Here is a 26755-nt window from a genome sequence, read left to right as displayed (position 1 = left end):
TTCTCCAGGCAGTCGTCATTCTGATTTCTCATCACGCCCCAGAAACGCCACAATAACGTAGCAGTGAGCCGATATGTTCAGAAACATGACCCAGAAACTGCATTCGATAAAGAGAATCCAGCCGTCGTTTTTATTATCCGAGCTAATTTCAACAATCTCTGAATTGGAGGACAACATCCGGTCGCTTCGAGCTGAATACGTGTTCTACGTATCCATCGAGTAACAGAGAGGCTTCGACGTGCACGGCCGGTGAGGCGCCGACTTCATTACCACCCGATCTACAAACGTATGAACCGTAGAGAGCAGCCAATTCATCGTTTTGATCGGCCTCCCCCGCCTGCACGTCACAGTGGATACATGCAGAAATACATGGTGTAGTTTCACAATCACTACATTCAAGGTTGGTTGAAGTACTTTGTCGAGAGCGAGAGAAAAATGTAAACTCTTATTTTATATAAAAGCATGCATTTGGCTGGTCAAAAGGGCAGTTTTATGTAACGGCTATTAAAACACAAATGTAACATTTCAAGTACTTATACATTGCCATACTTAGAAAACTAGATTCTTTTACATTGTACATCTGAAGGCAGAGACGCACGCTTTCAGCACTCAGTTTCTGGCTGCACTCAGTTTCTTCGACTTTGAAGTCTTGCTGGAGTCACTGGAGGTGTGGCTGGCAGAACTGGATGACCTGGGACCAGCTGGGGTCAGACAAAAAAAAGGCATTTTCTGATTATAGTTTAACTCTTCCCCGTGTGATCAGAAGTTCATACATAAAGTTGTGAAATATTTGTCAACCAGTACAGTTGTTAAATTACGTATTAAAACTTTATAATACAAGAGAGGAGGTCTCATCAGCATGAGTTAGAGTACTGTTGGAAATTTGTTTTTACTAATTCTCTGCAACAACTTATTAATGTCAGAAATCTGAGAAAAGCTTTCCAGCACAGTCGAAATGATCTTCTGGGTCAGATTAATTCTGCATTGGGGTACATAAACTATTTAAAAATATACATCACCCACCAGAGGACGTCACACAGCTCGGGCTCAAGCGACCTTTCAAGGCAAGGTGTCGCTGATAGTCTGCCAGATGCTCGGAACGCGCTATGCCTCTGGTAGGCTTGACCGACTCAAGCTTCTTCAGGAAAGCCTGAAAAGGGAAACAGTGAAATGTTTTTGCTTGGTAAGAAATGGACTTTCAAAGCCACATTTCATGTTTCTGACCCCCTCAGAAACATGCGCTTTTACTGTATGGGATCATGGTCAAAAGCTCTCCCATGAAAAAGGCAAAGTCTGTGAAAACATTTTTGTTAGATAAAGCAGGCAAAGAATGCTCCAGAGAAATTGTGCAACTGTCAGTCACCTAAAACACATGTTCAGATTTAAAAGTATATGAAATGTGAAACACTAAAAGGCACAAGAAAGGTCTCAGTGAACTCATGATGCAATAAAAACAGGCAGAAAGCGCTGAATTCAACAGATTCTTCAGCTGAATGTCACGCCCAAGAGCTCCAGAAGTCCATTTCCAATACATGAATTAGAAATCCCTTCAAAGAAGATTCTGCTCCGTGCTTGATTGAAAATGAATACTAAACGTGTAAACAGCCAAATCCTGAAGTCCACTGCACTCCTGCTACTTGCGCAGGACAAATGGGGTGTGTTCCATGCGTGCTGGATAGCCCTCGCTCACATGCAGATTCAGTTACTTCATACTAAGAATAGAGAAGGCAAAGGAAAGCGCTCCTGAGAGCAAAGATGAAGTCAAGAAAGAGAACAAACACCTTTCCCTGAAAATGGCTCCACGCAGAGCCACTCATGAAAACGCTTTATGCATGATCATAACGATAAATGACTAGGATTCTCTGAGAAATTATATATATAATCTAAACTTTAAACCAATGTCAAAGCCATTTCATGAACAATCCGGTGCGTATATTATAACGAGAATGGCTAAACACAAACATCAACTCACCAGGTTATCCCTCTCAATACGTTTCTCTTCCTGCTGTCTATTGAGTGTGATATGAGAGCGGCGTAGAAGCGGCGAGTTTCTGGCCTGCCAGGCTTTCTTTTCCGCTGTACTTCCTTGTCGGGTCCCTGCAGAGATACGTGAAAGCTCCCGCAAAAGTCGATTATTCTCCCGATGGATGGTTTGGACCTCATCTTTGCTGAATGAATAGTTCCTCCCGTCTCGTCCTGCAGAATAGACCACTTTACCCACCGGGAGACTTTCTGACCTCAAGGAACCTGACAGTTAAAATGGACACTTGCTTTAGTATCTTATCTACGGCTCGATTGTTACAGCGATACATGCGTCAAACAGAGACGTGAACAATGAGGGCGTGGAGAGGCAACAGCTTGCTCACATGCATCGACGTCCTCGTCGTGAGGTACGCTGCTTGGACCACTAGAGGGCACACTCTCCTCCTGCTCTTCTTTCAGGCTTCCCTCTTCATCCTCTGAGAGGTCTGGGCCCAAGCCGTGGAGCACGCTGGAATCAGGAGAGGAGAGCGAGCTCACGTCTGTCGCCGTGTCGTCCGACTGTTCCGAGTGACTGGCAGGCACGTCCAGATATATTTTCTGTTTTTCAGAAGATTGTCTTTTTCTCCCTTTTGCACACGACCGTTTTGGACTGGATGATAATTCCTCTTCAGATTCATTTGGACTATCCGTTCCCTGATCATATCCCTTGTCGTCCTCCACCAGCAAAGCCATAAATGTCCCCTTAGATGTCTGTGGGTTCAAATTAGAGTTCTCTTCATTACAATTGACTCTCTCAAATGCAGATATGACACAAGATGCAGTGCCTGATTCGTTTTCCTTTTGACAGTTCTCTTCTGTTTTTGCTTTGCTGCTATTATCGCCCTTAGGTGGAATAAGTTCTCTCTCTTCCATCTCTATTCCGTCCATTGGGGGACATCCACTTTTTGCATTTTCAGTCTGTTTTGCATGCAAACTTTCCCGTGCTGGTGAACTGTCCACATCAGCTTCAAGGTCTTTGTCCATCTTTTTCTTTTCATCTTTGCTGAGGCTGTTATCATCGCAGTCGCTGTCAAAAAACGAATGATCCACTTCGCCTTCGAGATCACTGGGGTTGAACATGGCTGTCATCTTCAAAACGCTGAATCTACAAGGCAGTATAACAACAGGCATTATATTACTTACCGTTTCAAGAATGATGTAGATTTTATTTTTACACAAGGCTATTCTGAAACAAGAGCATGGACATTTTGTAGACTTTGCTCAGAAATACGGTTCAGATTTGTACTGTCATTTTCCACCTGTTGTTGAATGAACAGTACCAACAACCGTCTATCACAATATTCAATATATAAAAAGCATTTCACATACTGTCCAGCTAGTTTTAGATTTGTAAATGCAGCACTTCACTTCACAATTTCGTTGTTTTATTGTATTAATATTTCTGTAGAGCCGTTGTCGATCCGTCGTAAACGTTACGTTGGTGTTAGCATCTCGTCATTTCAACGCGTTGTGCTTTATACGATTACATGAGCCGTGAGAGTGTCTCCCTTAAACGAATGATCATTTACTCTTTTTCTTTCTTTGTGTTTAAATAGTCTATTATTTTGTTTGTTCTTCTTATTTGATGATATCGGTAAAACAAACTCGCAGGTGACGCGCGTTGGGTTCCGATAGCTAGCATGACATGTTAGCTCATAGCATTCTAGAACTTTAGCAGATGAGCAACGATGTCGGAGCTGATGGCGGGTCGCACGATAAACAGTTTTTCTTAAATACCTTTGCGCATATTTCTTAGGAGAACGTGTTCCGTTGAGAAAAAGAAAGAATAAAACGTAAATTTATATCAGAGCAGCTCGGTGCCGTGAGCGGACATGGTGCGTTGTAACTATACAACGTCACTTCCTGGCAACGGTGGCTACGTCATATGTAGATTTTTGTATGTGTAAAATTCAGTTTGTTAGAAATAATAATTTCAAAGGACAACAACAATCACTAAAACTACCCACGAGTTATATCCTATATCCTATCAAAACAAAACGGTCATTAGTCATTCAAGCTAACAGCGCATACTGTTTATAAATGTCTCGTAAATTAATGTCCCCCTCCATCTTTCTAAGTTCTCTAGCAATTATTTGAAGAAAAAAAAATCAAAGGATTTGAACTAAAGTTCCCCTATTTTATAATTTAAATAATAATAAATTACATAAATATGAAATTCCAATGTCCATGGATTGTGAAAAAATAATTGTCTATAAAAGCAATATCCCAGAATTTGGAAAAATCTCTGTACTTAAGGGTCAAGTTCATGCTATTTTACCATGCAAACCTTTTATAAACATGCTGCAGGCATCAGATGAAGAATGTTAACAAAGACAAAGTCTATCAGCTTGAAATATCAAATCTTTGCACTTCATTCAATTAAATAAATTGAAAAGGATTTGATTTTACTTGTTTGACAAATACAATTCAAAGTTATAACATTATTGCACTCAAATGCAAACACTGAATGCATTTCTGTTACAGTTTTTACAGATGCTTCACGAACAACAAACGAAATGTGAAAGCTTGTGGGAGCTCAGATGACCTTTGGCCTCTGAGGCAAACACAGATTATAATACGCAGTTTGATCCCAAAAATCTGGTCGTTTCCAGCCACACCAGCCCTAAAAAGACAAAACACAAATCACATCCAGAACTGCACAATTCCTGATAATGCACACTTTGCTAAGAGACATTTAAATGTTTAAAACTTCTACCTTGTCTGTGATAACCTGTAAGTCCTCTCCTCCAGTATAATGTGGATCTAAAATGAGATAGCGGATCTCCCCAGTGGTCTCGCTCCATGCCACACCTAGAATAGTGTGCGCTAAAACGCCCCCTCCTGCAAAATGGAAAAAAAGTCACTGTTATCATACATTGCTGATTAGTTATCACACGTATTTTATTTGCACTTTGATCATCAGAAGCTGAACCTCATCCAGTTGCATTATATCAAAGAGAAGGCAGACATCGCGGCCTTTCTAAACCCTGGCAACACATACAACAATCTGCCCTAGATCACGTATTCTGTCTGAGAAAAAGTACCAAGTCTCTTGAATGCATTTTAGGAATAGCTCTAAAATGGGTCCGGCTTACCAATCATGATGGGAGTTCCTTCAGTCAGGAAGTGGTTGGCTAGTTCTCTGCCTTTGGAGGACAACTCAGAACCTTGACTGAAGACGAGACGAAACCTTCGTCATCAGACCAATACAATAATAATATGTACATCATATCCCAATGTGCTGTTCATTACCATCAGAACAACATACCTCACAAACATTATCTTCGAAGTGACCTGGAGCAGCTGGTTCAGAACAGCCTGGACCTCGATGGATCCGATCCACTGGCGTGAGCCAACGAAGGGCGCTGGTTTGTCTCCAATGTCCACCAAAGCCTTGATAGATGACAACCCATTAAATACAGCCATTTGGAAACTTATATTGTATTTTGATAGTTGTGCAGAGTATTATACATGTACACACTCCGTGTTGTACCTGTTGGATCTCCTTGTGGGTGGGCACGGGCCTCCCTACGTAGCCTTGCTGCAGGAACCAGGAGCAGATGGACTGGAGGGAGCGATACGCACAGCCCCATCCGTTGTCGTCCATCCGGTCCTGCATATAGTGATGGTAGCTGTAGGTCCCCTGGACCAAGTACACCTTAAGAAAAGACACACATACATAAGAACAGATCATGGATATCAATAATCTCAGAGCACGTCTCATTATCCACGACTTCTGGCAAACTTTAATTGGGTCTTTGTCCGTACCTTTCCATTGTCCAAGCTGGGATGTGTGAGGACCAGGTGGGGGTTTCGGAGGTAACCGTCTTTGTAGGGTTCATTGGGAAAGTGGTAAGCATTCGCTCTTCTAAAGTAGGGCCAGTCATTTGGTAGCTCATACTGTTGATGCAGTTCCTACATTGACAGAGATTTGTCACACGTGAATAAATCAGGGAATCAAAAGCAAAGATTATTGTATGCGTTTATCTTGTGTTTCTTGCAAGCACAAAGAGTCGGAGCCACCTGTAAATTCAGCATCTTATGCAGGGTCAAGGTTTCTATTTAACATTCTAATATAATTTTAGAGTGCGACACTTCATTCCTGTCTGTTTTAAACAATAGCCGCTTCCTACCTTGCGTTGCGCCTCCAGTTGAGAGTCAGGCACCCCTGCTGGGTAAACCACGGTCACGAGTCCCTTTGATTCCGGAAGGAGGAAGTGGACCGGTTCAGGTAGCAGAAGTTTGGTTCCCTTCATGTGCTGCAGGATCACTTTCTCCATCTCATGTAGCTGATGTGTTAGCAGCTCCAGCAGGAGCTCAAGGGCTCTGCAACAACAAAACCAAAAAAATATTTATCGGTGAGACAAAATCTGCAACTATTAATGGTGTTAGGTTTGGACACTAACATAATATCCCATGTATTTAAGGTGAGACATACGTTTTGATTGTGTCATCACAGGTGGTACAGATAACACAGTCCATTGGAAGAGTTGTTGCCAAGAAGTGAGACTTGTGGACATTTCGGCTGAGGACTGGAGCTGGTAGAGGACCAGGCTTTGTTCCCTCCATCAGCAGGCGAAGGTTAATGACACTCTAAAATGATAAGTGTTATTAACATTCAAGCATGAGCACAAACAGATAGAAAGACAATCAGCAATGGGTGATCGCCGATGGGTTTAAAGCTGAAGTGAGACAATTTAAATGCCACTTTATTCTGATAGTGCCTAAAACTCTGCAGAAGTAGTGTCGGCCAACTTTTATCCATTAAAACAGGATGTTGATTAAAAACTGATTCCGTAGCAGGAGAGAACCCACTCCAGCAGATGTTGACTAGTATTTATTTGTGCATACTGTTGCAGGGCCTTTTTTGCCCCTCTTTTTTGCAGATCTTTTCCCAGCACTTTCTTGTTCGTCTGTCCTGAAATAAAGAAAAACACATCAATTATAATTCAGCCAAACAGAAAGGTCTACAGCTTCTCTATAACTAAGTTCTTCAAAAAGTGTTCTTACTGCATCCACTGCTTTAATTCTTCACAGGATGTGTCTGGAGTTATTTCTTCAGGTGTGGCACAAACACCTCTGTTTGGCCAAATAACAACAGGACTGTTGCAGACTGCGAGAACACATGATTCCGATTTCACCTGAGAGTGAAGCGTCTCAAATGTTCTTGAGATTTCTTTCCGCATCAGCAGTGCTGGATAAAGACAGAGAAACAGACACGAGTCCTTTCCCATTACTATTTCTGATGCAACTTTGATATCAATGAGAATCTTAGTGGTAATATTACTATTATAATAACATTATTCAGTCTTGAAGTAAAGAAAAAAAGTTTTGGAGGCTTTTATCTGATCTTCTGGTTACCGACTTGAACGCACCATCTGTTCTGTCAAGCAGACATTTGAACTCCAGCGGGCCTCTGACGCGAAGTATGGTTTCTGGACCAGAGGATTGCGAATCACCAAGAACCTGAAACAAAGCAGGGACGTAGCTCGACACAGTTTATACGGTTAACGATCAATTTTGTGGTTTTGGCTTCCGGCGAGGAGCTAAAGAGTCAATGCTAATCGGAAGCTTGCTACTAATCTGGAAAAAAAAAAGCGAGCATTAAAGCTGTAATATGAAGCTGAACAGAGGAAGACTTTAACGTTTTATTACTTAATTTTTAAATCAGTCAACTTACCATCGTTACACTACGTTGGGTTGTATTAAATCAGCGCGCTGTTTAGGTACTGCAGGCTGACATGTCTGTTGTCGCATCTATTAAACGTGTCTCTGGCTGATCTTTCTATTGGCTCATACAAGCCCCGCCCACGCATGCTGCCTTCACACAAACTCGTAATTTAAAAGGTTAAAGCGAACGATCTGTGTGTACTGTCCCTATATTATATACAGTGAAACTATTTTTGTTTTACGACACAAATACTAAAAAACGGAAAACGACAGGTTATTTGATTTTTCGTTTTAAATGCAACGTCCGATATTCAATATAATTTTGAAAAAAAGTGAGGGGAAAAAAGAAAGAACTGAATTTTCAAAATATATTTGACGTTTTTTTGCGTAAGATGAAAGGAAATCACTGGATAACATGGCTATAAAACACAATTGTCACTGCAGCCTGTAACAAAATAGTGTTCTCATGCCAAAGCCCTCTACAATTTCCATCAGCAATTGGGTTTCAGAATGAGAAAATGGGAAAGATTGTGAGTGTGCACAATATGTGCACTCTATTTTGAACCTCTGTGAGGAGATTGTCAATAATTATATCCAGGGCATGGCACACATTTGCTCATGTTGAGCTGCGGATGTTGCTTTACTCAGCTTTTCCTCATGCCAATTAAGTTACATAATACTATGTTATTGATTGACCTTGAAAATCCAACTCCTATAGCATTTGGAATCATGTGTTTATGTCAGTAGTTAGACTTACCAACAGATAACAGTTTTCCATAATGAGGGATCCAGATTTGTAATTTTTTACTAGATATATAACTTATTATCTTTTTCCAATACAGTAAATGAAATCCATTTGTAATTACTCTGAATGTGCATGATCTCAGTTACATATCGGTGCATTGGCATGTCTGTACTCCTCTCAGTTACTGCACTGCCTGCATCAAATATATATTTTAATCTCTCGGAATTGGATTTGCCCATGTGTGTCCTTTTGATTATCTGCAAAATAAATCAATGGTTCTAAACAGATTTAGATTAGATTGTGTGTAAGGGTAGACTCTGGGCCAAGGGAGCGCTGATTGAATTCTGTGGCAGCTCTGGGAACGTATATGCATGTTCTGGATCGCTTTTTTTTTTTCAACATTGAAAGATACAGCAGTTCTTAAATACATTGCCGATATCATGCAAAGTGAATTCATCTTTCTGATAATTCAATTTGTGTTTAATAGTTTGATTTTTCAATCACTGGTCATTAAAATAATAAATATCGTCATTTATCAGAATCAGAATATTTTTATTAATCCCAGAGGGATATTTTATTTACAACAGTGCTCCACTAACAAAACAGAGACATAATAAGATTATGTCATATGAAATATAATATAAATAAAAACGTTTATAATGAAGTATTTAGTGCCACAGGATGGAAAGACCTTCTCCTATAATTCTGATAATAATATGGGACCCAGTCCAAAGGCTGATCTAAATAAAAACAAGTGCGTTGCATGCAAGGAGTCGCCTGGAAATAATTTCTCCTTGCTGATAGGTTGTTCAGCTAAACGTCCTCCCTGACGCATGGATTGGCCAACTGCTCTTTTTTCATCCAGTTTCTCATTGGCTTCTGGCAGTGATAGTTCCCTGCCATCATTTGAGCGTGCAGTTTTCAATTAATATTGAATGAGGTTCTCTCTGGCTTTGGTGCTGATCATTTGAATCAGCGAGTGCGTCGCGAGGAGGAAGGCTGAAGGCATCCTGGATGATGAACACCCCCCCGAGATGATGGAATTTCTCCCAGAGACCGCGGCTCCTCGACCGGGACTGTCTCCCTCCGAAATTAGATAAAAGAGAACATCGCAGCAGGGGAAGAAAAAAAAATGTTTTGCGCGAAGCTGAAAGAACTGAAGATACCAGGCGACTGTCCGTTCTCCAGCAGCGCCAAACGGAACGAGGTCGCGGACTTTGAGACGCGCTCGGCTGGCGCCGCGGATTTGTCGCCTATTTCTCAGGATGTGCACGGAAAAACAGGTGAGCGCGAACACATGCCTCATCCGAAGACGAGCAGAGCCAGAGTTAACCTGCATTCACTCGGAGACAGCATCCGAAAATTGGCATGCCCCGATGTGAGTGGAATATTTTATTTTATTTTTAATATTATCCCCAATTAATGCACATTCACCCCCCCCCCCCCCCCCCTCCCCGCTTATATGATTTTATGAGCATTCCTGCTTATTTGCCAGACGATGACCTTTAACTCGCCTCAAACACTTTGTCATACAGTTCCAAAGGCTGCACACAGCCCTCCGGAGAATGATGAGACGATCAGATGGCCACAGGGATGCTGAAAGGTAACACGTGTGTCTTTGTACAGCTGTCACAAATAGGACATCAGTACAACAACCACACTAACCCAGTTAGACATCTGCAAGTACTGTTACAGCTGCATGCTGCACGTTTCAGGCCTTTACCATCGCTGCGATCGCAGCATGCACCCCCCTCCAGCCTTCGATGATGTTGAGGATGTCACAGCCTCAGTCAGAGCCTCGGCTTCGTTTTAGCACTTCAATCTCTGTGTTGTTCCTCTCAGCAGACTGATCCAAAATAATTTTGAGATTATCTTTGTCTCACCAAAGGGGTTGAATAATATTTTTATTTGATCATGTTCTGTATGTTATTCTGTGACCTGCAGGGATTTTCTGATGTTCTTACAGGATTTTTGTGTCTGACTTTGACATTTGTCATCTTTCCAGCCCAATGGTTTGCTGCATGGACTATCAGAGCTGCAGTGATGAACTAGAACGTTTAGTAGAAATGATGAACGTTTACTCGACTAGAACAGGTAATGCCACACCTGAAGCTCAAAATTCTAACTATGCATCATTTTATGTATTTGTATTTTTTAAATCCTACATGGTTCTATTTTCACATTTTTTCCTTTCATGTCTCTGACAGCAATCCAAATGGAGGATCTGAAGGTAGCTCTTGGAGAGGAGCTCTTCAACATGTGTTATGAGGAGGACGGACACATTTTGAAGGTGGTGGGGGGAGCGCTCCATGACTTCCTCAACAGTTTCAATGTCTTGTTGAAACAGAGCAGCACGCCGCCCAATCCAGACAGAGAAGATTGTGTAAACGAACCTTCGGTGCTGTGCTTAGACAAAGATCTGGGTCTGCTCACTGTCCATTTCTTCAATCCCCATCCGACCACTGAGTTCTTCTTCTCTGGAGTCATCAAAGCTGCAGCCCGCCTGCTGTATCACACGACTGTGGATGTGCTGATGGACCCTCCCAGTGCTACAGACTGCGTCTTGCAGTCCAGCCCGCAGCCCAGTCTTCTGTACACAGTTGTAGAAAGAGATGCTAAAAATCTGAGCCCAAGTCCGCTGCGGGCTAACTCGGCGGGGACCCTTCCCACTTCTCTTTTCTCTACCATCTTCCCTTTCCATCTGATACTGGACCAAGACTTGGCTCTGGTACAAATTGGACATGGGCTGAGGAAGAGATTGACAAGGAAGGATGGACTGAGACGGTGTGCTAATTTCCAGGAGCTCTTTTTGATTGTGTCTCCCCAGATCATATGCACCTTCCAGGGTATTCTGACCATGCTGAACACACAGTTTATCATTCGGATCAAGCATGGAGTCTCCACCACAGATAACACAGGGCAGGTATGTTGGAAAAATTAGAGTGATATAACGTAAAAAAAAAAAAAGAAAAAGAAAAGTGGCTGCCAAGGCAGAAAGCATCTTTGTCATGTCTCGCTATAAAATAAAGTTGGATATAGAAAGGAAAAAAAAAAATCAGCTGTTCATAAGCAGTAAAGCCTGTCAGCAGCTGACTTGGGTGCATTTGTCCTGAGGAAGAGATACACACAATGCCCCCCAACAGAGATCGGAAGCAAACGTCAAACCATTTCACCCATCAAGGGCTAAGCCGTCCTCTTGCTATTCATGCGAGGGTGCACTACAATCAGCCATCATAGCAAGACAAAAAAAAAAGTATTCAGGCTCAAAGATGGACTGAAAGACTGAGACGCTCCCACTTATATTTCTGTTTACAAGGTGTAACGTTTGCCACGTTAACAATCTGAGCTTTGGTTTTGTCAAGTTAATATTTCTGCATTAGCATCGGACGCAGTTGAGACAGATGGAGATGTCATTGATTTTTGGAAGGTGTTTCCACATAAATCTGTCAGGATTTGACTGTAGTTAAACCTAATGAGATAAGTTTAACCACGGCCAGTCTCGTGGTGACGCTTAAGAAAAGGTCGATATGTTTCATCCTCTGGGAACCACAAATCTCAGTGCAAACTTTCATCTTAATGCATTTTTGAGTTATTTTAACTCTGCCTTGTAAAAATGTAATTGGGTTACGCAAATAAACCTCCTGTCTTTGTTTACTTTTGCGGCTGGCAGACAGCTGCAAACATCTGCTTTGAAATAAGCACCCCAGTTTGCACTTTAAATGAAATAATAACTTTATCTTGTATCCAACATAAATAAAGTTTTTTTTTTAAGCCGCAAAGACAGACTGTTAAGACTTTTTCATTCTATGTCCACTGCAGATTTCTTCATTTTTCTCCTTCTGCATTTAAGCTCATGGACCTCAAAGGCCAGATGATCTACGTCTCTGAGTCCAATGCCGTCTTGTTCTTGGGCTCACCGTGCGTGGACAAGCTGGAGGAGCTTACAGGCCGTGGCCTCTACCTGTCAGACATCCCGATTCATAATGCACTGCGCGACGTGGTGCTGGTAGGTGAGCAGGCCAAAGCTCAGGACGGTTTGAAGAAGCGGCTGGGGAAGGCCAAGTCAGCCCTGGAGCATGCTCACCGAGCGCTGGAGGAGGAGAAGAAGAAGACGGTGGACCTCCTCTTCTCCATCTTCCCCGGCACGGTTGCACAGCAGCTTTGGCAGGGTCAAACCGTCCAGGCCAAGAAGTTTGAGCAAGTGACAATGCTCTTCTCTGATATCGTGGGCTTCACGGCTGTTTGCTCACGCTGTACCCCGATGCAAGTGATCACCATGCTCAATGAGTTGTACACCAGGTTTGACCACCACTGTGGAGAGCTTGATGTTTATAAGGTAGGCTGCTGGAACAAGAGAGGATGATGGTGATTTTTTTTTTTTTTGATGATGCTGCATGCATGTTTTAAGAGAAAATAACAGGAACTTAAGGCATTTAACTATGCAGTAAATGTATAATTTGACCTTGTAAAAAAAAGATTAAAGTTTTAGTTTTCTGAATGTGTTTGTTCAAATTAACATTTGGTTATATTTATTTTATTACAAAGATAGTTCTTCCCTGCAAGTTTTCGATTGTAAAATGTAAATACATTGCATGATGATTACATGATAGCATGTAACATTTAAAAAATAAAAAATAACACAAAAAAATTTAAGAGGCAGACCAATACACCAGCGCAACCTGGAACAGCAGTGTCTGCCAGAGGCTGCTAATCTGCAGGGCGGTTGGAAATTGTAATCAAAGTGTCACGGAAGCATAACAGAGAGGCCGGCATGTTTGACAAATATCCCGTAAAATGCTAGGAAGTCTTCAGGACCCTGTTTCCACTCCACCTAAAAATAGTTTCATCCTGTCTCTGCCTTATCGTGTGCTCTCCAGTTCAGATTTACACGTCGAAGAAGGGCATATAACAAGGGACAAGTACTATTAAATTGCATGTTTTATGACTCGTCAGTTTGCTGCCTTTTGTGTTCTAGTGCATGCTGAAGAGCAAGTCTCTTTTGCATTTTACATGCATATCCCACTTTACATGTGTCATTTTGCTCGAGGGTCTTTCACAATAAACACTTGGTGGATTCTCCATGTCTTTGGGATATCGCTCTCAGCTGTCATATTAGATGCAATTTTATTATTATTATTATTATTGTGTTCTTGTATTCAGGTGGAGACCATTGGTGATGCGTATTGCGTAGCAGGAGGCCTTCACAAGGAGAGTGAAACTCACGCTGTCCAAATTGCCCTCATGGCATTAAAGATGATGGAGCTGTCAGACGATGTTATGACACCAACTGGAGAACAAATACAGGTGAGGCTTAAGCATCGCTTATTCTTATGCTCATTATTCACTGTGATGATGTCATTTGTAATACTGCTTACCAGTTTTCATGTGACACTACTTTTTCAGTTTCATCTAAATATGAAAATTTGAAAAGAAATGATCCTAACTTTAACTTTTCTTTGCTATCACAAAGGTGTAAAGGATTTACTTTATTGTATTTTATGTATCTATTTTTTTCCCACGATACCTGTGTAGCTGTTTGTCTTGCTCATGCTTTTCTTTTGGTTCCTCTACTCTGTCCATTTTGTACTTTGATTATAATAATTACATTTCATTCAGAGGTATCTCAGTACATGCAACTGATACAGGTAGTCTTAAAGATGGAATTGTGTGTTTGTTAAACCATTTTGAGCTGCTTGTGCTGTCAACTATTTACAACAAGAGGGCTATGATTAAGAGGGATTATGTGAAGGCTTGCTTTATTATTGAATTTGTAACTTTTTAATCAGAATTTGATGACATGAGAACCATTAGAAAGTTCATGTCCCACTGCACATTTTTACGAGGAACAGTCATAGCAGCAGATTATCGTCCTGCTACAATCAGATAACTATCCAGACTGATACTTACAATGTGTTCCAAGTAAAGCTGTGTGCCAAGGACTCCAAAAAAAAAAAAAGGAACTCACAGTACGTGGTCTGGAAATTAACTTCTTCTTAATACTAATTATTACATTTGAGCTTGATTTTCTAATGAATGGGCACCCTTCATTCAATCCAATGACTATTAAATGAAGGAAGGCAGAAACCTGACTCATTTTAAATGACATATGTATTCCCCAGATGCGTATAGGCCTCCATACTGGCTCGGTGCTGGCTGGTGTAGTTGGGGTGAGGATGCCACGCTACTGCCTTTTCGGGAACAATGTGACATTGGCCAACAAATTTGAATCAGGCAGCCATCCGAGAAAAACCAACATCAGCCCAACAACCTACAGGTGAAGTAACACTGCAGTGCAGATGTCAAATAATTGTTAAAAAGAACATTTTGTTTGACCTATAAACAGCAGATAAAGTACTGTAAGTGTCAGATTATAATGAAGCGATGCTGCAATGGTAAGTGCTCTCAACAGGAAACAACTTTTAGAGGAGCTCTGTGTTTCCTCTCATGTCAAATAATGTGCCATAATGTTTTTAGATTCATGCTTTATTTGTGTGCTGTTCCTCCCAGATTGCTGAAGGATCGTCCAGAGTTTGCCTTTATTCCCAGGAGCAGACATGATCTTCCGGCCAACTTCCCAGAGGACATCCCTGGTGTTTGTTACTTTTTGGAGGCCTCTATGAAAACTTCACAAAAACTCAGTCTGAAATGAAATCGGTCTACTGCAGAGCCCAAAAAAAAGTTAGCTGTGGTCAAAGAGATACATTTCCAGAGAACGCAGTGTTTATACCTTGTACCTTTTAGTTTGAATTATTATATGTGGATCATTTACAAAGCGGTGAAATGTTCAACGCTGCTTTATTATAGCAATAGCAGACATTAGTCTTGTTTCTGTATTGCCCATTTGTACAATTGTAGTGAAGAGAAATAGTCGCTTCCTTTCAAACAAACTTTAGCAATATGGACCTTAATTTCCTTAAATGTGTTCAATAGGAATTCAATCAAAAATTCAATCAAAAATTCACTAGTTTTTTCCAGTGTCCCAACTCAATATATATTTGTACTGTAATAATATGTAACTTAGACTTCCATTTAATGGACATATGCATTAAACGATTGCATTATTCTTATACTATGTAAGTAATACAACAATTTGTACTTGTTTCAACCACATACATGTGTTTATACTTCTTCTTTCATTGCACTTTTTTTTTGAAAATAGCAGGAATAAGGCACAAAAAGAATACAATGAATGTTTTCCTTTCACTAATTAATAATTTGTTGTAGTCATTACTGCAATGTATTCAAAGCACAATAAATATTGGTACCAAGAGACTTATGTTATTGACTACAATTCATATTTAACTATTTGTTATTAGCTGTGTTATTTTATTCTATTTATAGATACAGTGAAAGATATATAAGTACAATTATGCAATGTCAGATATTATTATTACTTTCATTTTAATGGAATTTACACTTCTACTTTACTACTTTTCAGCGGAAATGTATTACACATTGCATCTTCTATATTCAGTTATCTGACTCAGCTATATTTTCTACTTTGGAAATTTGGATGAAAACTTTTAGATTCTATATTATTTGTGCTTTTGACACTGTCATACTCATAGTATAGAGTATAGCCTGCTCTATATATGCAGTAACTTATAAAGATGCTGAAATTGTTTTGTTCCATTGTGGGCTTCAGCTTTCAGACCAAATAGCAACTTAATAAAAATAAAAAGGAAATACAAACATATTACTATTCTTTTCAGGAAGAAAATTATGAGCTATAATGTTGTTTATATAATGTCTGTTTTCTAAAAATAAAATGATAGACTTTATATTTTAAATGCAATCTAATTGCACTCCACCTCTTGAAAGTCACCTGGGAAAGACAAGGTGACCCTGCAACATATTACAGAAGATAGATAGATGGATGGATGATGGATGGATACAAAACTTATTTAAAAAAGAAAAGATAGAGAAAAGAATAGAAAAGAAAAGAGTCATTTTCAGGTCGACGAGCGTCTCTCGGAATGTAGCTCGCTTCTCATTGGCCAGAAGCCGCTTACGTAAGATTCTCTCCTGTCTGCTATTGGCCCGTTCAGCTGCCAGTCACGCTGAGGGGATAACGGGGACGAGTGTTCGGAGCGGGGCATCGAACGATAAACAAACGCGTGAGATTCAACGATTGTTGCACGAAAACGAGGTTAAAGAAGAGGAGTCGGGATCATGGTATGTAAATGAAACGCGTCTCTTGTGTTTACTGCTGATAAATCGCGTGTTTTATCGCGCGACATCGCGTGTTTTGCGTTTGACATTTCCCCGAGCGGACACCGCTGTGCAGCGCTGTTAACGTGTATTATAGGAACAGGTGAACAATCTATGAACGCGCACCTATTTTAAAGATTGTGCGTGTTATATCTATGTGAAAACATATTGCAAATATATATATAGCGAGGCAACAGGTATATTTGAACGAATCTATTTGTCCGAATTATTATTGACGCAGCTTGTGTGTTTTTTTTCCATACATTTACAGTATGGATTTGTGAATCACGCCTTGGAGCTCCTGGTTTTAAGGAATTACGGCCCGGAAGTGTGGGAAGACATCAAGTGAGTCTGGATCATGTGTTCCGTCCTCGGCCCTTTCTGTACCGAGAAGGGACACAAGACAAGCGCTGCAGGACAAACCGCAGTCATGATCAGTGTTTCCACCGCAGATAACGCTTTGCTTTGACTGAAATCTAACGATCAGCATTTAAAAATGCTCCCACTAACACTGTTAAATCAAAATAGCACATTTGAAACTCTGTCCCGGAGTATAAAACTCTAAAACTGTAGGTGGAGACATTGGCTCGGTGAAAGAAGAAGTATTCGGATACCTTATTATTAAATAATAACCCACTGTGAAGTTTTCAAAGTGAAAATGGTCCCTGTGGAACAAATGGTCCCTGTAAATGTTGGGATTGTTATAAGCGATGTATTATTTATTATCTGCATAACATTTTAGTGATGCTTAGTGGAACTATTCTCCATGCAGTTCTTCATAATGACCTAATTTATCATATTGACTGACATATTTTCAATTTTATTTTTAAACATCTGGATCAAAGTCTGCCCTAGACATGACCCTGCTCCAAAAAACGTACCAAAACAGCAGCAGCTGCCTCGTGTAAATGTTCTCAAAGTTAGAGCTAGCAAGAGAGTAGAGCCCTAGAAATATTTTTATTTTTTTATTTCCATGCAAATGTAGCTCACTGTAAATTATTGTTTTATTTATCACGCTTGGACTGCATTCAAACTATAATAAGATCTTATTTTCTTTACTGAGGCTTTTGAGCCTTGGCATGTTATTTCAGCTGTTTGATAAAATAGATGATTCAGCCCAGGGCCGTAAATCTTTTCTGTTTTCGAACTTAAACAGTGCTAATCAGAACATCATTAAGTTTTAATTTTGAACTTTTTAATTAACCATGTTATCAGAAATCAGATCGAAAAGACTTTACAAGAAGGTAAAAGGATTGGTTACCAGGACACGTGTGTTGCTGTGTCTTTTGCATTTCGTCGTTCATCAGTGAGGACTTGATCCTTTTTTTTTCAGGAGGGAGGCTCAGCTTGATATCGAGGGTCAGTTCCTGGTTAGAATCATATATGAAGATGCCAAAACGTACGATCTTGTTGCAGCTGCGAGTAAAGTTCTCAGTAAGTTTTATTCTTTGAGTTATTCTGCGGTGATTGATATAGAAGCAGCACTCTGCGGTGGAGATAACGATGTGGTTCCTTATGTATTTCAGAGGTCGATGCAGGAGACATCTTGCAGTTGTTTGGGAAGATGTTCTTTGAATTTTGCCAAGAGTCCGGATATGACACCATCCTGCGCGTGTTGGGATCAAATGTTCGCGAGTTCCTGCAGGTAGGTTCTCAAATTCTCAAATTATTTTCCACAGTGCATTATTCAGATGTGTAACTCCACTGATTTTACAGGTTAAGCGTATTACAAGCTGCAATATTCAGCGCATGAATGTCTTGTAGTTTTCGTGCTGTAGAGCAGCCTTGGGATCAGGATCGCCTCTCATTGACAGTTTTATTCTTGCACAGAAAACCTTAAATACTAGAGTTGCAGATGTTCAAATACTGAGCAGGAAGTGCTAAAGAAAAGCCATTGCATTGCATCATGAGAAACTTGCTTAAACTCTAAAAGCACTCATTCCCCTAATGAGATTAATATCATCCACATGGTGATCTGGATCATCAGGTTCTTAATTGTTCTCGGTATCTTTATACACCAAACATGAAAAATCTGTGTGAATTGATTTTCGGTGAGTGAATTGAATGCATATTTTACAAGATTATAAATAAATGGGAAAAATCCAGATTTGTTTTGTATCTCAAAATCTAATGGGCTCTAAGTTATATCAAGATCCATCCAGCAGTTTTTTCTGTGATTTTGCTAACAAACAACATAACATCCTCTGTGGAGGTAAAAATAAAAAATATCTCAGCCTCTGCTGCTTCAGTTTGAAAAGGGGTTTTTCGTCTCATGCATAATGTACCTCATTGCCTATCTACCTCATTATACCTCAGCCAGGATTCATACAGCAGTGCTCTGACTGAACGTTGCATATTTAATCTTGTCATCTACATTTTCAGAATTTGGATGCGCTCCATGACCACCTGGGTACCATCTACCCCGGGATGAGGGCTCCCTCGTTCCGTTGCACGGATGCAGAAAAGGGAAACAATCTGATTCTTCACTACTACTCAGAGCGAGAAGGCTTGCAAGACATTGTGATTGGCATCATTAAAACAGTCGCCCAACAAATCCACGGCACAGAGATAGAGATGAAGGTCTGTTTTCACCCCCCCCCCCGAATCTCCACCTCACTCCGCCACTAACGATGAAAGATGAAATTAGACCTTCCCCTCTCTTAGTTTATTATATACCACATTCAAGCTTTTTCTCCTCTATAATGAAATAAATCAAATTTTTTCCATATTTCTTTTATGTTTTTGTTGGTTTTAATTTGAGCGCGGGACACAGTTTACACGAACGGTCTGACAAGTTTAGCAGTGCCTTTTTGGCTAATGTCTGTGAGTCAGAGGATATTTTTAGAACTACGTTTTTAAGCCTCCAGCTTGGGAGTCTTTCAAGGAGATCCTTTTTCCACTATTTTATTTGAACTTTAATTTAGCTATTAAACTGTGGACGGATTTGACTGCAACATCTATTAGCTAATTCAACTTGAAGAAACATGCGTTTGTAGAATCTTTATTGCTCATTATCGTGCGACAAGTACAAACAACCACTGAGTGATTCAGTCTCGTAAACTGCCAGTGACGTTTTTATTTCTATGTCAATTTTGACCAGGACTTTTAATAGTTGCATTTGGCTGAAATCACCGCTCTGTTGCAGAAGCAAGTATTATTTTCTCCCGCACCTCATCACATTGCAAAGACAGGACACCATTTTTCAACGATTCTCTGTCTAAAGGAGGAACAGAAAATGACGCTCTCAATGTGATGCGCAATTTCTGGAAGTATTAGCCCACTGTTGCTGTGGCAACCGAGTGCAGAGACAGCAGATAGGCGTCAGCATGCCTTCTGCCCATAAATCCACAGAATAATGCAATTTAATCCTGTGCTAATTCCATAATAATAAACTCCAGGTCAGTGATGTTTCTTGTTGGATATTATTCTCATTTGATCCTGTGTGGGTGACATATTTAATCAAAGCAACTGCAAGTCATTTTGAGTTACTGTGGGTTTTGGAGGAACAAAGTGAATTTGAGATGCATTAAGTGCTTTAATCTGGCCGGCCGATGCATCTGTCCCGAAGCTAGCGAAAGAAAGACCCTCCCTTTTACAATACACATGACAACTATTTTATCTGTGCAGCAATAACATTATTATTTGTTTGATTATTTAACGTTCAATCCAACGCAGATGATCCAACCCAAAAATAAGGAGTGCGATCACATCAAGTTTCTGATTGAGGAGAAGGAATCGGAGGAAGAGGCGCTCTATGAGGACCTGGATGGCTTTGAGGAGAATGGGACGCAGGAGACTCGCATCAGCCCGTACACGTTTTGCAAGGCATTCCCGTTCCACATCATGTTTGACAGAGACCTGATGCTCACGCAGTGTGGGAATGCCATTTATCGAGTCCTGCCTCAGGTGTGGATTTTAAACACCAAATGAATGGAAAATCTTGTCGATCGAAGTCAGCATTTAAAAAAAATTATGTTTTGTAGGAATTTTATTGTAGTTCCAGGATGTAGCATTGATTAATTGTATCGAAAACCACTCATTTTTCACGCCATGTTCCTGAAATGTGCTTCTCTTATTCCATTCTCCAGCTGCAGCCTGGATCCTGTATCCTCCCCTCAGTCTTCTCTTTGATCCGACCTCACATCGACTTCAGTTTTCACGGCATCCTCTCCCACATCAACACCGTATTCGTTCTACGAAGCAAGGTAGACACAGCATGTAATTTAGTTTTCCACTGTGTTCTTAGCTAATCACATCAATATTGCTTTGTATAGCAGCGTGCATCTGAGAAAAGTAAAACACACTCAATTCTAAATTAAATTGGGATTTGATTGCACATGACGGAATGATGTGTATTGCCTCTTTCACATTCATGGGGCTCTCTGATATTTTTAGTGGCTGCATAGCATTCGACTCTGTGGGTTTCATCAGCGCTGTTGGTAAGGATGCAATGTTTTTAAAAGTAGAGACCACAGAATATGTAAATAAACCAATGCAGTTTATACCTGGGCCTGAATGTCAAAAGGTAAAAATGGGCTTTAGATAGATAGTAGAGTGAGAAAGTAAAACTTTAAAATAAAATAAAAATACATGAATGAGTGAAATAAATACACCAAGAACAGAAAACAGCTTTATTTGTATAATACTAACTATACTAAGGCGATAGAACGTAGAATGGAACGTGGACCACAGAAGAACGCATAAGGAATACTCACACATGTGATTTCATCCCGGCAGGAGGGTCTTCTCAATGTGGAGACTGTAGAGAACGAGGATGAGCTGACGGGGGTGGAGATCAGCTGCCTCAGACTGAAAGGACAGATGATTTACTTGCCAGAGGCAGAGAACATCCTTTTTCTTTGCTCACCCAGGTGATTGAAGCACACATGAAATAAATACAAGCACAGATTCTCTTTTTCCCAGTGACTGTGAACGCACCGATTTCTGGCTGAGATGAGAGTCCTGGAATGACTACATTCATTTTACTTTATTGTAAAATAGTGCTTTTGGATGATTTAATCAGCAAATCTATTTGAAACACACAACTACAAAATACACAACCACAGATTTACAGTGTAACTGTGGAAGGGATGGGGTGGACTGTGAGCTGCTAATTAACATTGACTCTTCCTTTGACCTCATTCTCCTCTTTGGCCCTTACATAACCGCTGCTAATCAATAAACAATATGCAATATTGGATGCCGGGTCAGGATCCAGTCGCTCTTGTATTGATTAAACACACTTTACAGAGGTTGTTTTATGGCATTGATAGAGATGGATACTCGTTCGCTCTTATGACACAGTGTCTGACAAGCTGGAGGTGACTCAGACATGACATATACTTTATGGTCTCTTAAAACCACAATGGCATAATGTGTGATTTAATGCTAGTGATGTGAGCAAGCCCAGGTAACCCCCCCCCTTTGTGTTTCCAGTGTTATGAACCTTGATGATCTCACACGAAGGGGGCTGTACCTGAGCGACATCCCGCTGCACGACGCCACGCGAGACCTGGTGCTGCTGGGGGAGCAGTTTCGCGAGGAGTACAAGCTGACTCAAGAGCTGGAAATCTTGACAGATCGTCTGCAGCACACACTGCGGGCCTTGGAGGATGAGAAGAAAAAGACAGACAGGTTGGACAACAGTTAATAAAAAACAAAAACAAAAAACAACTTCCCCAGTTAGAAACGTTAAATATTCCTGTGATAATAAGAGTAGAGGAATGTTGATGCATCCTGTAATCAGGAATTATGTTTACTTTTAATCCAACTTCAGTGCGACCAGCCTACCTATCTATCTATCTATCTATCTATCTATCTATCTATCTATCTATCTATCTTCAGCCCCTGTTATGGTGAAGAGAAGCGTTTTCACCTCTTTCAGAGAGAGCCTATCATAGTAATTTGCCACAGCAGTGTGTTTGAAAGCTGGGGAAGAGCACAGAGGTGGAGCGTGGCCTTTATTAAGAGTTCTGCAGCCGCTCTGTGTTCTCAGAGGACAAGATTTCCATTCTGCCGGTGGATCACGACATTATTATTCTCACCATCGCTCCACCCTCAGCGTGCATTAAGCTCTGGACGTTGATTAGAATTCATGTCTCCTCTCTAAATATTAAGAGAACTGCTGCAGCACTGCCGTTACCCTTTAAGAGCCTTCCAACGCTGTTTTCTCAACACAAAAAACAGACGATAATGTAGTTTGTGCTGCTGTTCAAACATGGAAAACACTCCTTATGCTGCACTGGCCTGCATTGATGCTCGCCTGGTGAAGCATTATCTTCCGTACGTATCATGATTCCTCAAATTACGATGCATCATGCAAAGTATTTTGCTTTTAACAGGCAGCCATGATCTAACCGGTTACCATAGAAACACCAGCCTCCCATCTGAGGGAAGCTTACATTGCAAAACGACTTAAAAGGATGGCGGCTTATCAAGGAAAAACGCAGATCCAAAGGATCGACGCTGGTCTGGGAGCACGAGCCCAGAGCTCTGATGCTTGAGTATATGCACACATGCATTTGTTCAAAATGCCCTCTTCCCCCCCCCCCCTTCTAGATTGCTCTATTCTGTTCTGCCGCCATCTGTGGCCAACGAGCTGCGACACAAGCGGCCCGTCCCGGCAAAGCGCTACGACAATGTGTCCATCCTCTTCAGTGGCATCGTGGGATTCAATGCCTTCTGCAGCAAGCACGCCTCGGCCGAGGGCGCCATAAAGATAGTCAACCTGCTCAACGATGTATACACGCGGTTTGACATCTTGACAGACTCCCGGAATAATCCTTATGTATACAAGGTTGGAATCGAGAATTTCACCACGATACTACAACACGCCTTTGTGTACATTTCTCTCGGGAACGTAATTAAAAAGGGACGAGTGAAGAAATTAAACGAGAAGGACTAGTGCAGTAATTACGGTATCAGTAACTAAAGTAACTTTGTTTTATTCATATGGTCCTAAAATACAGAAGTGAAAGACACCAACTCTCTTGATGAATTATGTAATGCAATTATTCACATGCAAGTCAGCAAGGGAGTACAGTATTTTTTATCTATTGGGTTTTTCACCATAGGACTAGCACTAGCTTGTAAACACAGTGTAGTTTCGCTGAGGGGCTGCACCTCTTTATAGGCCTCATGCAGAAGATTTACACTCCAGGCTTTCAGACAAGAATGCACTTTAAGAAGTCAAACAGACCACGGCACTTCCAGGGGATCAGCTTCAGGCACTGGGTCACCAAAAGAAGCAATATTTATTCTTCTTAGTTGAATGGATTGGTGGTCCCGGGGTTTTTGCAGGACTCGAAGAGGCCCCGAAGGTCTTTGAGCTGATGTAAGACTTTAAGTGTTTATTTCAGGGTGTTCCAGTTTATTTTTATCAGCACTGTGCATTAAGAAGAGTTCTCCTTAACGCAGAGTGTACAGATGATTGTACGTGGACTAAAAGTGCCATCACAGTAGGATAAGGTTTAATATAATTCATATTGAATGGCAAAATGTTTCTCTTCATTCAGGTGGAAACCGTGGGTGATAAATACATGACGGTTAGTGGCTTGCCAGAGCCGTGCACGCACCACGCCAACGCCATCTGCCACCTCGCTCTCGATATGCTGGAGATCGCTGGACAAGTCAAGGTGGATGATGAACCGGTACAGGTGCGTTGAGATTCTTCGGTTTCAGAAGCGTCTTTTAGGGCGATATAATCCGATATTACTGTTCAATTTTATTTTTTGTCAGGTTCATCGACACACGAGAATCGTGGTGAGAGAAATTTTAGCTTCTCATAAATTAAGTGAGTGAAAGTATTCATCTTTCAAAGATGAAGAGAAAGTTGAAAAAAGGGACATATTGTTAAAAAATTCATTTTAATTATCTTTATCATTTTTACTTTATCAAGTAAATTATCATTTACTTTTTTTTCCTATAGTTTTATCAGTGAAATGTTTTTTAACTGATATAATTTTGACTGCAAAAATATTACAGTGAAATTTTCTAATTTAATTTTGTACATTTTCCAATACTACTTCAGAAATCCATACATGTAGAAAGCAATTCTATACATGCATATACGTGTACCAGGACATTTTCCACAGTGAGGTAATAAGCAGTAAAAAAAAAAGTTGATAAAAAACAGCAGACTTTTGTTTAGCAGACTGTTTGAGATTGTTATTGTATCAATGACTGTTGAGGCTGAACTTTGGAAAATGATGTCACTTTAACAAAAGGCTGTTTATTTTTTGGTCATGGCTCAAGAGGAGTCCAGTCTAGTAGCAGAAACACACTCAAATCATCTCACAATCCTGTGCCTGAAAATAGATCCTCATTTGTCCCGGACTCAGAGCACATTCACACTCCGAAGGCGGCAAGAACTCAAGTGCTGACAGGTTCTTGTTAAATCTTTGTCTGTAGATTATTGAGGGCATTTTTTTTTAGAAAACTTAGTTGATTGAAGATTTAAAAAAAAAAGAATAAATTGGAATTTGTTTTGCACATGGTGCATTTCTAGCAAACTTATATCCATCCACAAAAAAACATCGTCATTAGGCTAAATAATTTATTTCGGTGGAGCACAAATAACTATCCCATGTTTTACCATTTACACAAGCTTTTTTTTTTTCTCAATCAAACATTAACTTGTGTTCATGAAGAGTATTGCTTTGTTTTTATCTCCTTTCTAGATTACCATTGGGATCCACACTGGAGAAGTGGTAACTGGGGTGATTGGTCAGAGAATGCCCAGATATTGCCTTTTTGGAAATACGGTCAACCTCACGAGTCGTACGGAAACTACTGGTGAAAAGGGAAAAATAAATGTCTCAGAATATACTTACGGGTAAGTAGAAGCACCTCTCTATTTTTGATCAGAAGCATATTGTTTGGATTTGATCACAGCCTGGAGAGGAATAGCTTGGGTTTGAAGGAACATTAAATGGCATTAAAAGATACTTGTAATTTGTTGCCGTCGGCATTCACCATTAAAGACTTTCTGGAATATTTAACCTCTAGATGGTTTTTTTTTTAGATGTAGAATAAAAAGTGATCTCTGTTGGTTTTTAGGTGTTTGCAGTTCGCTGAGAATGCTGACCCCCAGTTTAATTTGGAATACCGAGGCCCCATCACCATGAAAGGGAAAAAGGAACCCATGAAGGTGTGGTTTCTGTCCAGGAAGCCCGCTGACAATGAGGCCGCCACCGTTAAAGCTTAAGAGTTCATATTCAGCAATGAAACACGAGTCTGTTGCGTATGTACGGCATAGATGAGACAGACAGGTGGAATCAAAGATGATTTGTTATCCATTAGTACTCATGCTTTTACTGCAACGTGAATTTTAATCTGTGCCATTTTTCTGCTTCACTCTATTTTTAGTACAAACATGAAAGTAAATATTATAGTAAAGTTTCATAAACCTAACATGGAGTGGTTTCACGTTTGATACATATTTGACACAACATTGTTACGTTGTTATTACATCACTGAAAGTTTTGATAATAAATATTTTCCAACTATGTTTTTGAAGGGAAAAAATTAACATAGCTGGAACAAGTGTTTAGCTGCTAACTATGTCATGTACTGTATATTTCTCCTGAAACGTGCCAAAAAACAAAATGCCGAGAATTTCTCTGCCGGCCAAAATAATTCATTTCATTTTACTGAACGTGAGAAACATGTTTTATTTTCTCTGCTGATGATGACAAATTTTATATCCAATGGGAAATATTTGACTTATGATTGTATTGAAATGTATTAAATGATACAAGGGATTGGCATCATGTTTGTGCCACTGCACTACTGATTTTGGGGCCCATTCTTTACTTTCTTTAAATATATGGGATTTTTACACTAAACATGTAACACCATCAAGATCATTTACATAAATACATTTTAGATAATATAATTGCTGTTGTATATATTTAGAGAGATTTATATAACCATGTTGTTGTTGTTGTTTCACGTGGAGTCTTCTTTTTAAGTCTTGTTATTAAAGTATAGTTAAATAGTCTGGTTTAAAATCAACAATGTAATTACGACAGAACATTTTATCGCCTACTGTATACGGTGAAAAAAGCTAGAATAAGATAAATCTATTGTTTGTGCCTCTATTAGTCA

At 40.2% G+C, this 26755-nt stretch overlaps 4 protein-coding genes across 4 annotated transcripts; 2 read left to right on the top strand and 2 right to left on the bottom strand.

Moving 5' to 3' along the window:
* Positions 1-129: 129 nt before the first annotated feature.
* Positions 130-3102, bottom strand: cfap97 (cilia and flagella associated protein 97). The gene is made up of 4 exons (XM_068750511.1): positions 2367-3102; positions 1973-2247; positions 1024-1150; positions 130-701 (listed from the first exon to the last, which is right to left on the bottom strand). Exons 1-4 carry the CDS (start codon positions 3100-3102, stop codon positions 610-612), a joined length of 1230 nt encoding a protein of 409 aa, XP_068606612.1. The 3' UTR covers positions 130-609.
* A 1325-nt stretch (positions 3103-4427) lies between these two features.
* On the bottom strand, positions 4428-8470 carry ufsp2 (ufm1-specific peptidase 2). Its single transcript, XM_068751037.1, has 12 exons — positions 8450-8470; positions 7398-7488; positions 7033-7216; positions 6874-6940; positions 6461-6615; positions 6156-6348; positions 5791-5937; positions 5516-5680; positions 5291-5415; positions 5118-5194; positions 4739-4863; positions 4428-4645 (listed from the first exon to the last, which is right to left on the bottom strand). The coding sequence occupies exons 1-12, from the start codon at positions 8468-8470 to the stop codon at positions 4559-4561; spliced, it is 1437 nt and encodes a 478-aa protein (XP_068607138.1). The 3' UTR covers positions 4428-4558.
* Positions 8471-9569: 1099 nt separating this feature from the next.
* On the top strand, positions 9570-15086 carry gucy1a1 (guanylate cyclase 1 soluble subunit alpha 1). Its single transcript, XM_068750605.1, has 8 exons — positions 9570-9815; positions 9973-10040; positions 10443-10531; positions 10645-11360; positions 12288-12773; positions 13598-13741; positions 14557-14711; positions 14945-15086. The coding sequence occupies exons 1-8, from the start codon at positions 9570-9572 to the stop codon at positions 15084-15086; spliced, it is 2046 nt and encodes a 681-aa protein (XP_068606706.1).
* A 1472-nt stretch (positions 15087-16558) lies between these two features.
* Positions 16559-25853, top strand: gucy1b1 (guanylate cyclase 1 soluble subunit beta 1). Its single transcript, XM_068750606.1, has 13 exons — positions 16559-16612; positions 16920-16993; positions 17982-18082; positions 18175-18293; positions 19031-19228; positions 20324-20554; positions 20737-20853; positions 21386-21519; positions 22085-22282; positions 23207-23444; positions 24163-24303; positions 25327-25481; positions 25706-25853. The coding sequence occupies exons 1-13, from the start codon at positions 16610-16612 to the stop codon at positions 25851-25853; spliced, it is 1857 nt and encodes a 618-aa protein (XP_068606707.1). The 5' UTR covers positions 16559-16609.
* The last annotated feature ends 902 nt before the right edge of the window (positions 25854-26755 follow it).

This window comes from Brachionichthys hirsutus, chromosome 17, assembly GCF_040956055.1.
Source record: "Brachionichthys hirsutus isolate HB-005 chromosome 17, CSIRO-AGI_Bhir_v1, whole genome shotgun sequence".
Classification (NCBI taxonomy): Eukaryota; Metazoa; Chordata; class Actinopteri; order Lophiiformes; family Brachionichthyidae; genus Brachionichthys; species Brachionichthys hirsutus.
The sequence above is the reverse complement of the archived record's forward strand: the minus strand, read 5'-3'. Positions and strand labels throughout refer to the sequence as shown.

Coding starts and splice junctions, on each gene's coding strand:
- cfap97 (XM_068750511.1), bottom strand. CDS start 3,102: ATGTTCAACCCCAGTGATCTCGAAGGCGAAGTGGATCATTCGTTTTTT. Junction 2,248..2,366: donor CGACGAGGACGTCGATGCAT/GTGAGCAAGCTG, acceptor TTTAACTGTCAG/GTTCCTTGAGGTCAGAAAGT. Junction 1,151..1,972: donor GTATTGAGAGGGATAACCTG/GTGAGTTGATGT, acceptor TTCCCTTTTCAG/GCTTTCCTGAAGAAGCTTGA.
- ufsp2 (XM_068751037.1), bottom strand. CDS start 8,470: ATGGAAAACTGTTATCTGTTG. Junction 5,938..6,155: donor AACTGGAGGCGCAACGCAAG/GTAGGAAGCGGC, acceptor CTGTCAATGTAG/GAACTGCATCAACAGTATGA. Junction 5,416..5,515: donor CCCACAAGGAGATCCAACAG/GTACAACACGGA, acceptor TCATCTATCAAG/GCTTTGGTGGACATTGGAGA.
- gucy1a1 (XM_068750605.1), top strand. CDS start 9,570: ATGTTTTGCGCGAAGCTGAAAGAACTGAAGATACCAGGCGACTGTCCG. Junction 11,361..12,287: donor CCACAGATAACACAGGGCAG/GTATGTTGGAAA, acceptor TCTGCATTTAAG/CTCATGGACCTCAAAGGCCA. Junction 14,712..14,944: donor ATCAGCCCAACAACCTACAG/GTGAAGTAACAC, acceptor TGTTCCTCCCAG/ATTGCTGAAGGATCGTCCAG.
- gucy1b1 (XM_068750606.1), top strand. Junction 21,520..22,084: donor CTTTTTCTTTGCTCACCCAG/GTGATTGAAGCA, acceptor TTGTGTTTCCAG/TGTTATGAACCTTGATGATC. Junction 25,482..25,705: donor GTCTCAGAATATACTTACGG/GTAAGTAGAAGC, acceptor GTTGGTTTTTAG/GTGTTTGCAGTTCGCTGAGA.